Here is a 10,887-nt window from a genome sequence, read left to right as displayed (position 1 = left end):
ACAATGTCTCGGGTTCCTGATCAGAATCTCACACCTCAACGTCCGACCCCTTGCTCGCTCATCTATGAGTAGCTCCTCTTCTTTTAACCCTACTTTATGGGGCTCTCCGGGGATGGTGATATTTCCGCTTCTACTTCAAACACACACGTTTTACGTATTTGTTGGCGCTTCATCTCGATGACTGTGGAAGTCGTGAAAATTTCTCATTGATGTCAAGTAGCGGCCCAACATATGACTGTGACTCTCGGAATGCGCACACATTTCCTCGGTCAAAGTCAGCCACGTGTCTGTTGTCAGACCGGCCTGTCATGCTTTGGTTCGCATGCGACAAATCAAATTACGTTGTTGCCTGTCGGTTTATTCTTGACCAGGACCGTTGGCGAGAAACCTGGGATCTTTCAGTGATAGCCCCGCCTGGCTGGGGGACGATGTCTGTATCGATCACTGGAGCAAGTGGTCTCATCTGCCTACTACGTAGAGATTTCCTTGAGCTTGGCAGCACTTACACATGGGCGTCTCGGCCTAGTCGTGCACTTCTCGGCCGACTGATATATGACAAGAAGGAACACATATTCCGCGCCCCAAAGTCGATATCTCGTGGATTAGCATTGCTTTGTAATAAGCACGAGATAGTCCCAACTTGATTCATTATGCCAAAACATGTCACAATCAAGTCCTTGGACAACATCCTAGCAATACTGCCCTGCACACCGAATAGGAGAGGAACCTTGGCGATTCCTCGTCTTCTTCTAGGTGAGTGACCGTCTCGAGCTCGTATGCAGTAGGCAGTGAAACATGGTTGATGTATGACAAGGCTGTGGTGTTCTGATGGTGCTGGCAATGCAGGTCGATCCCGAATGACTCCTTCATGCATGGAAGTCACCTGCTGACTATGTGATCCATCGGTCTAAAAACCCCAACAACGGTATGAGATGTTTGGTTCAGGCATGCGGAATAAACCGCCGGTCGGTGGGTGTGAGCAAACAAGAAAGAATTATCAAGCGAGAAACGCATTACATATGAAGCAAGCATCAAATACAAGGAAAATTACCATGAAACAGCCATGTCTGTCTACCTCTGCCTGATATTGGCAATATGAGCTGGCTGAGCTGGCTAAGAATGTGGGGGGAAACAACATGGACTTCTTGGAATAGACATTTACAACACCGCAACTCCTATCACAGTATACACCGAACCGATATCTTTTTGTGCTCTACCCCAAAATCGACGTCACTACGCGCTGCCAAGACTGGGATAACGGGCCATGCCATGTGCCAGGTCAATTGGTGATGGTGCTGACTGACAGACATTCGGCTCCGCTGGAATCTCAATGCTGTGCTGTACGCTAGTTATTGTGCACCGAAGAGGTGTGGTGCAGTTCCGGGAGGTCTTCCCTAGTAACATTATCGCTCCACAGCCAGGCTGAGGCGACCCCGGGGAGGATTCCCGTGTGACGAGCCCCGGAGCCGTTGCTCGCGGTTCACCGCCTCCTATCTGATATCCTGTCTTTTTGGGCAACATTGTGTGGGTTGAACTCGTCTATTGCAGCCAATACGATAACATGGAAGTCAACTGACCGTATTTCAGGTTGCTGATGTTTTGGATGCATAAGGCAGCTTTGAAACAAGAATCAATCTGATGTCGTCGTGGCATGGCATGGTAGTCAGGACTTTTTGACTACGGGTGCACTACTCAGAGCATGCACCTAGCCACGGCGGATATACCGGAGTGCAGGCAGTAGTAAGCCGCAGCGTTTGGTTATGTTTTCTGTTTTGGCTTTATGGTTCCAGCTCCGTTCGCACCCAACAATTAAGCTCGAACCCAACCGTCAGTCCATAAGAGATTACTCAAGACACATCCCCGTGGGCTGCAAAATGCGCCCTTGCGAACCTGAAGAGAGACTCAGATACCCCTGCAGAGATACTTGTTGAGTACTTTCGCCTGGTCGCTCAGGGCTCACCCCGTCTCCGTCTCCCTGGGACCCAGCCCCTGCAGGCCCAAGCCCAATGTCCAGTCCGCCCTGTCTACTGTCAAACTAGGATGACTGAGGTGTGTGTCGCCCTAGGCTGGAGCCCCACTGCCCATGTCATGCCCAAGAACTGGCCGTTCGCCGCATCGCAGCGCAGTTAGTGAGTGTACCTAGTGTCGGACACGACAGGAGATTTGCCCTTTGGCGCTCATGTCACCGCTCGTTCCAAGCTTGTGGTCTAGGTAGGGGAGAAACCCCCCCAGGTAAGGGAAGGCCTGGTAACTAATTAATCCTATCCTATTTACTCCAAAGATGATCACTGTGACATGTACATGTACCCCAGTCCTGGTCTGTGAGGGGTGCAACTACACCCACTCCATAGCTGCTTCTTATAAGTTAATACGCCCCATCTTGGGTCCTTCTTCTTTCCTTCTGCGAACCTTCTATAACCCTTTAATTAGTCTCCCTCCTCCCTCCACCACCTCGGTTCTTACTCTGTGTTCTTTCTCTACTTGTTTATCAACTCATCCTTTTATCGATTCAAGCAACCAGCTTCAGCTTGTATCTTGCATTCACATACAACCATCCTTCACCTCTTACTCGACGACAACCTCTAGCGCAGTCGCTTGTCTCATGCTGTTAGACACAACGAAACGAAGCAACTCAATTGGCGAATAAGTTTGAGATATCCAACAGAAGACGACATCAATTCACCAAGAGACACCCATTGTACCGAAAAAGAAAGCTTCCAGGAGGATCACAATCAGCAAATATGGCGAGGAGTCGTCAAATGTCCGCGGCCAACCGCGATGCCAGCCGCATGGAGAGACAGCTTCCTCCATTTCCCACAAAGCAGATGTTTGTTCTAGGTATGAGCTCAGCTTGTATGATTTTTGCCCGTTGAATCTAACAATTGGTAGCCTGCTGTAGAATATGCGAACCAATCGCATTTATGTCAATCTTCCCTTACATCTACTACATGATCCAGGACTTCAACATCACCGATGACACCAACAAGATTTCAGTATACGCTGGCATGGTGACTTCTGCCTTTACATTGGCCGAGTTCTCCACTGGTGTTCTTTGGGGACGACTCAGTGACAAGATTGGCCGAAAGCCTGTCCTTCTGTTTGGTTTGCTTGGAACTGCTCTGAGCGTGTTGGTTTTCGGCTTTGCTCCCAGTCTGCCAGTTGCTCTTTTTGCCCGCGCTCTGGGTGGTCTCCTCAATGGTAACATTGGAGTCCTACAGACCACCGTTGCCGAGCTTGTGACTGTCAAGGAACATCAGCGTAAGTTGAACCAAACTATTGAAAACGATTTGCTCTAACACTTCGACAGCACGTGCTTATACTATCATGCCGATGGTGTGGTGCATTGGGTAAGCGAATATAATGCATGTAATCATTAATAGCAATTGCTGACTATATTGCCTCTTTAGATCTATCGTTGGACCTATGATTGGAGGAGCTCTCGCTCGACCATGCATCAGCTACCCCGAGATCTTTGCCCGTGGAACCATCTGGGACCGATACCCTTACCTCCTCCCTAACCTTTTCAGCGCCGCCACTGTTTTTTTTGGTGTCATCATCGGACTTCTCTTCCTCGATGAGACCCACTCTGAGAAGAAGAACCAGAGAGATCGCGGACGAGAAATCGGAGACTACATCTCCAGCTGGTTCGGTGGTGTCACCAAGTGCAACGGACGAGACCGCTCTCCTGAGAAGCAGGCTCTTCTCGATGGAAAGCACCACGTTCAGTATCTTTCTGCCGCTCCCCGACCTGGCTCTGCGCATTCCGAAGATGAGGCTCTTCCTGCTTATCGAAGCCAAGAGAACTCTCCCCGACTTTCTCCCCAGGCCGACACCCAGTCTCTGGTTGATGCCCCATTGGAGCCTGTTCTTGAGCGCAAGACCAAAACTTTCACTAAGCCTGTCATCATGAACATCATCTCTTACGGTATTCTTGCATTGTAAGTTCTCCTCGCACAGAAAACGATATTTAGTCTAACACACCTTGCAGCCACACCATGACTTTTGACCAGCTTTTTCCCGTATTCCTCAGCACCAAGCGACCAGAACACCCTGTTCACGACCTTCCTTTCAAGTTCACCGATGGATTCGGACTCGAGACCAAGATGATTGGTGTTATCATGTCCGTTCAAGGATTGTACTCGCTTTTCTCCAACTACCTTATCGTCCCTCCTGTTACTCGACGACTTGGTTCTCTGCGACTTTTCCGAATGCTCGCTTTCTCGTACTTTGCGCTTTACTTGGTCACACCCTACCTGGTGCTCCTCCCTGACTCCATGAGAATGCCAGCTATCTATCTCCTGGTCATCTGGAAGTGCACCTTCTCCACTATGGCTTACCCCAGCAACGCTATCCTGCTTGCCAACTCAGCACCCTCTAAGCAGGTTCTTGGCACAATCAACGGTATTGCGGCCTCAACTGCCAGCTTGTGCCGAGCTCTTGGCCCCACTCTGTCTGGACTGCTGTACTCTTGGGGTCTCCAGACTGGATACTCTGGATTGGCTTGGTGGTTTAGCGGACTTATCACTATTGTTGGAGCTTACCTTAGCTCTCAAATCACCGAGGGCGGTCCCCAGGAGGAGACAGCGTTGGCTGAGGAGGATCCCCTCTTGGACGAAAGTCTTTTCACCGACTACGACGAGGAGAACAGCGTTTAAGGGAACAGCGGCAGCAACACGCGACTCGAATTTTTCACATGGAGTTTGAATGTTTCGAGCAAAGCGAAGAATCGGAACAAAAAATCTGGCGTCATTGCTTTCAGGGACGGATTGTATAAAGGGCACGCAAGGCCCCGGTCGAATAATACCCCCCCAATTTTTTTTTCCAACACAGCGACGAGGCATGGAACAGGCGTTTTTATACAACAAGACGAAAAAGAAGACGGATGAATTGGGATATCTTCTTTTTTTTTCTCTCCCACGACACATAGACTATGGATTCAGTACAGGACGGATTCAACGACAGGTAGAAGGACATTTTGATTTTCGATTTTTGGGACATTTCTTTGTAATGGGATTGCTACACATACGGCTGATGGCACCATTGCCCATGCAACATCGTCTACATCACGACCCTGGAGGTTTAGAAGGCGTTTGTCGGTATGGGCTTTTTCTTTTCTTTTTATGTTGGTGGCCCTGAATGTCTCGATAGTTTTTTTTTCCTTCATTTTTTGTCCCCAGGCTTTTAAGAGTATGCGATTTACTCAGTTCTGGCTACCTCGCGGGGCCAAACTGGCGGTGTAAGAAAGGAACGAAAGGGAAAGGATAGGAAAGGATATGTTAGGATAGTCTCATTTGCAGTAATTTCAAGACTGCAGTCTCATTGAACAAGATTTATGCACAGAACTTTTATCTTACTTTGTTTCTTCAAGTGACATGTTGCTAGCTAGGTAAGCGTTATGTGGATGCAGGGTCATGGCTCTGTAAGCGGTCAAAACACGCATATTCCCGGCGGTCAGAGAGGTAGGGAGGTGTGAAATTATCTTAATCGGAAACATAGTGAGATTTGTAAAAGTTCTTGAAGCATTGAATATGCATGTCAACTAGGTACATATATTGTTGGTTCTAGACCTCGTGTTGAATCCTGTGCCACAGGTATGGTTTGGACTGTACAAGATAGGTTGGCGGCCAGGATGGATGTACGTAAATCCTTTGACTGAGTATGACCCGTCCATTCGGTAACCTAAAAAGGCATTTACAATAGAAGAGAGTCGCAGTCAAGAAACGAGTGAACAAGAACAAGACCTTGGCTGCTACAAGCCAACCCCATGATCTGATGTCCAGGGATATGGTATATACTCTGCAAGGACTTGATAGTGCATATGTCTTTGGAACGACACAGAGATCACAGCAGAATGACAATCTGGTTTGCAGTTGTATGAGTAAGTCTGTAATTAAAGGTTGTACGATTCGTGCGCTCTTAGATGTTGATGTATCGAATTGACTTGATGGATGGTGTGGAGAGAGAGAACGGGACCCTTGTTATGTGAAGAATAGGTCTGTACACCTTTTCCTATAAAGTAATATGGATGTTCGTGCTGTGCTGTGCCGTACTGTCATGTCAAAGCCCACTCATCCATTCCCCAATGTAGTATCTGACGGCGAGAGCTGAGAGGTACTGTGCGTAGGACAGGGAACTGAACCGACTGTATAGCCGGGCAATGTTTGATTCCTTGAGAAGTGGGGGAGAGAAGAGAGGAAGAAGAAAGAAAAGATTAGCTTAGTAGTTTGGAAGTAAGTGGTGAGAATTAGTGATGATATGATCCAGTCTAGCTACCAAGTGTTGAAGACCACTGCTAAGGTAATAGAGTATCCATCTATCTTGGACACTGTACTCAGAGGACCCTTGTTTGCTACATCGTGTGAAACAAGTCCATCTGACAAGGTTAAAGACAAAGAACGGCCATCAACCACCGTCACCTCCACCAATAATTTATTCGTCCAACTGTTGGACTGTACAAGTGCAGTTAACTTGTAAGCTCTTGATTCGGATGCTTCTAAGGCCTTTTTAGCTCCCTTGTACCGCTCCCATGACAGTTATTCCTGATTATACTTACTCAATGTAGTTTCTATACTGTAATACTTGATTAATCCCTGCAAACCAACCATTGAATACACTACCGAACAGTAGACCTGCAGAAAAAGACCAATCTTACAAAGATTTGTCCATATCTTTTTTCTTATCAACCTACACTACAACCCACGCGCTGACAGCTCTTGTCTACCTATTATACGTTAGCGGCTGCCTCGGCTCCGTCGATCCTTTCCCGCATTTATCTTTCGGTTGTCATCTTGTCTCATTTCCATCCACATCCTCAAACCATCCCACGTCCCTCTTTCAGCCTCAGCCGCCTCCTCCTCCAGTTGGCGCTCATGTTTTGTGCTTACCGTATTCTCCGTTAATTGTTAGTCCCGGCCCGGATTACTCAATCTACCGCTCCGCTTTCCGACCCCCCCGTCTCCGTTCCGTTTCAAGCTCCAGTTCAAGCTTCCCATCATCAATCAATTCCCTCCAAGGAAACCAACCCTCGACCGACGCTGCCTCTCCGATTGACACTGTGACGTCTCACCTCCGCCTTTCGCTTCCCATCTCCGTCACATAAAAAAAAACCTAAGCGGCGCCACCACCGGTTGCCCGCCAGGCCCGTCACAATGCCTGCGCGTGGCCCTCCGTCTCCGAGCTCGCAACCTGCAAAGCGACAGCGACAAAACTCTTTTGACGATGAATCACCGCGCAACGGCCAGTCGAGCCCTCATAACCGTGAACGTGAACGTCTCCAGGCCGACGGCGCATCTGCCCCCGCCTCGGCATCTTCCACCACCGCCTCTCCAACAGTAACGGCCAAGGCAGGTCAGAGCAGTAACTTTCGCAACGTCAGTGCCTGTAACCGTTGTCGCCTACGTAAGAATCGTTGCGATCAGAAGCTTCCGAGCTGCGCAAGTTGCGCCAAGGCGGGAGTTGCTTGTGTCGGCTATGATCCCATTACAAAGAAGGAAATACCACGAAGGTACGATACGGATCTTGTGATGGCGCGCGACAATTCCGACGTGCTGCGCTAAGCTTCAGCTATCAGTCATTTGGTGTCGTGTACTACGGAATTGCTGCAAGAACAAGTGAATGAATACTGACTGACCTACCGCGCAGTTATGTTTTTTACCTCGAGACTCGAGTAGAGCAGCTGGAGAATCTGCTCAATGCCAACAACATCGCCTTCCCCCCAGCCGAAAATCTCGAATTGTGTTCCAGAATAGGCACCGACACCGCCAGTATCAACTCAAATACCGAAACAGGATATTCTGCAGCATCAGAAGCTGGCGATCGCGGCATGGGTAGACCCCAGACTCAAGCAGTTGAATCGCTGAAGAAGAAATCAGGTCAAGCGGGCTTCCTCAACAACATTGTGAGCCCTTCGAAACCTCGTTCTCTCGCGTCTGCATCCGGTGTCTCTTTTGCGCGGGTCGTGTACGCTGCAGTTCAATATTCGGCTGCTGGACAACCGAACTCGAATGATTCGAGAGCTCCTAGGCAACCGAGCGGAAATGGAGCTTCTCTGCGCGATTCCTTCTTTGGTCTGCATACCAGGCCTTCAATCAAGCCCGCTGCTTTCCCCAGCAAGGAGGTTGGCTTGCGACTTGTGAGACTATATTTTGAACATTCCAACCCTCAGATCCCTATCTTGCACAGGGGAGAGTTCATGCAGACATTTGAGCGCATTTACGCGACAAAGGACCCGGCTCGAGGTTCGCGAGAATTGTACCTGTTGAATATGGTTTTCGCTATTGGCTGTGGTGTCATTGTGGGCGAGCCAGTAAAAACAGAATCATCCGGTGATTCTGGTTTGGACAACAAGAGCCGTTGTGAGCCTGAAGAATATCATGCGAGCGCCATTGTACACCTGGAATCGTGCTTGAGCAATAGTGGGGGAGGTTTGGAGGTGTTGCAAGCCGTACTTCTTCTCGCCAATTTTGCTCTCCTTCGTCCCGTCCCCCCTGGTCTTTGGTATGTGCTGATTGATCGTATGTGGTGTTTGGAGCTCGCCTGACTAACACGGACCAGGTACATTATTGGAGTTGCTGTGCGACTTGCAGTCGATCTCGGTCTACACTATGAGGATGACCGAGAAATCGATGCTGGGCCCAACGAAACCGAGCAGACTGACGGTGCTCGAGAGAATGGTGCTCAGGGCCGTGGAAAGAAGTTGTGGATTCGAGATATGCGACGACGTCTCTGGTGGTGCACGTACTCTCTAGATCGTCTGGTCAGCACATGCGTCGGAAGACCATTCGGCGTGAGTGATCAGGTCATCACAACTGAGTTCCCCTCACTGTTGGACGATGACTATATTACGCCGACTGGGTTTCGGGATTCACCGCCCGACCAGATCCAACCCAGTTACAAACATGTAGCGCATCATTACTTCCGCCTGCGACTGCTGCAGTCCGAGATTCTCCAAGTGTTGCAGTATAACCAGGCCCAGATTGCCAAAGCTGGCGTGCAGGGCAAGTATCCCGATATGCACATTCATTTGCCGTCGCCATTCCTGGTGCAGTTCGATTCGTTCCGGTCGTGGCGCATAGACATCGATCGAAGGCTGTATCAATGGAAGACGTCAGCACCATCGAAGCAGGAGACTGGTGTCATGTTTTCGACAGAGTTCCTAGAGCTCAACTACTGGCAGGCCATCATCATGCTCTATCGTCAGAGTCTCAGCGTTCCAGCTATGTTTGAGGGCGAGTACAACTCATCAAACGAGGTTAACAGCCCAACGGCCTTTCAAGCAGAGCTTCGTGAAGATGAGGACCGTATTTATCTCAAGGTCGCTGAGGCAGGGCAAAAGATTCTTCGTTTGTATCGACAACTTCACCTTAGCGGGCTCGTGAGCTATACATATCTTTCCACGCATCACCTGTTCATGGCAGGAATCTCGTACCTTTATGCTATATGGCATTCGCCCATCGTACGAAGTCGCCTGGTAAGTTTAGACGAAATCAAAGTCCTCGGGGAAATATACTAATAGTGGACCCAGAGCATGGATGAAGTGGACTTTACTATTCTCGCTGCCAAATCGGTTCTCACAGACATGATCGACAAGTGTCCCCCCGCCGAGACATGCCGAGATGCATTCGATCGAACGGCCAAGGCCACCATTAAGATGACCTCTTCAACAGGCGGGTTTGGTGCACCAGCGGCCCGAAGACAGCGTTCTGCATGGAACACGCCACCCGACACGTCAAAGACCTCTGCCCAAGCACGTCACCGTCCTCAGGGCTCAGACCAGGCGTCTTATCCAATTGACCTGTCTCTCTCCGACTCCCTTTCTTCTCCCAGCATGTCAGCCACCGGCGACGGAAATGCGCAGCCATCACCGCCGATGGCACGGTCATCTGAAGGTTACTTGATGCAATCACGGAACAGAGGCGGGCCAAGTCCATCAGACTCTGGTCTCAAACAAGAAGGTTCTCCTGCAGAGTCAGGCATGATTCCTTCACCTGTTCCTCGAAGGATGACTTCCCAGCCTTCCAATGGGGGATCATTTGGGGGACAACAGCAATTCAATGGGCAGGATTATCCAGATGCACAGACCATGGAATTCCTCCAGAATCTGGGAGCGTCTTCAAACGGTGATTTCAACCCCATGGACCAGTCACAGCTCGACATGGGACTCAGCATGAATTGGGAAGGGCTTCATCATGACTTTGGTGAGGCACCTCAACTGAACCCCTTTGACACATTTTTCTTTGGCGGCCCACAAGGAGGAGGTAACCAAGACGGTGGCATGAACATGTAAGATGGTAGATTTGATAAATGTTGGGGTTGTTTCTGTTTTTATTGCCGGCGTGATGTCTAGAACAGATGCGAGTCTGCTCAGTGCAATGAGGGGTGGTATTTTTGATGTCATTTATTATGACTTGATGCATCAAAAGGTGAGAGATGTGCCTTTTTTATTGATGGCCGAAGCTCCGAAAAGTAGATGCTGATACTTACAAGCTGGGAAGATATAAGAGCAGGGAAATCATGATTGGTTTGTTACCAGTTTTATACCATGGTGAGGTACAAAGTCGATTTAAAGAGACGAGTCTATATCATGAATTGGAATAGTACATAGCTGAAAAAGGGTGTTGATGTTGTATCTGTTTGTTTACCTGTGAATGTCTTTATTACTGCCCTCTGATAAATTCGCATGTATTGTACATAATCACGTCTTACAAGTGCGATTAATGACATTGACAAATGATCGCTAATAATTCCCCCAATAAAGTAGGTGTGATTTGATTTCTTTGGCAACAGCTGCACCTGATCAGAAATGAACGAAAGAACCATGATATTACCGAGCCCTTGTTCATATCAAGATTACCTCGCCAGTTGGGATCCTCTAAAAATATCCTCATT

General features: G+C 48.9%; 2 protein-coding genes across 2 annotated transcripts; both read left to right on the top strand.

The window, feature by feature from the left end:
* The first annotated feature begins 2,416 nt into the window (after nucleotides 1-2,416).
* On the top strand, nucleotides 2,417-4,796 carry EDB82DRAFT_314647 (major facilitator superfamily domain-containing protein). The gene is made up of 5 exons (XM_025738007.2): nucleotides 2,417-2,838; nucleotides 2,890-3,258; nucleotides 3,308-3,347; nucleotides 3,408-3,938; nucleotides 3,989-4,796. The coding sequence occupies exons 1-5, from the start codon at nucleotides 2,742-2,744 to the stop codon at nucleotides 4,653-4,655; spliced, it is 1,704 nt and encodes a 567-aa protein (XP_025592811.1). The 5' UTR covers nucleotides 2,417-2,741; the 3' UTR covers nucleotides 4,656-4,796.
* Nucleotides 4,797-6,811: 2,015 nt separating this feature from the next.
* EDB82DRAFT_314616 (fungal-specific transcription factor domain-containing protein) lies at nucleotides 6,812-10,430 on the top strand. The gene is made up of 4 exons (XM_065607460.1): nucleotides 6,812-7,504; nucleotides 7,642-8,496; nucleotides 8,554-9,469; nucleotides 9,524-10,430. Exons 1-4 carry the CDS (start codon nucleotides 7,149-7,151, stop codon nucleotides 10,283-10,285), a joined length of 2,889 nt encoding a protein of 962 aa, XP_065463338.1. The 5' UTR covers nucleotides 6,812-7,148; the 3' UTR covers nucleotides 10,286-10,430.
* The last annotated feature ends 457 nt before the right edge of the window (nucleotides 10,431-10,887 follow it).

This window comes from Fusarium venenatum (genome assembly GCF_020744135.1).
Source record: "Fusarium venenatum strain MPI-CAGE-CH-0201 chromosome Unknown EDB82scaffold_4, whole genome shotgun sequence".
Lineage (NCBI taxonomy): Eukaryota > Fungi > Ascomycota > Sordariomycetes > Hypocreales > Nectriaceae > Fusarium > Fusarium venenatum.
Note: the sequence above shows the minus strand (reverse complement) of the source record. Positions and strands in the feature narration are given on the sequence as shown.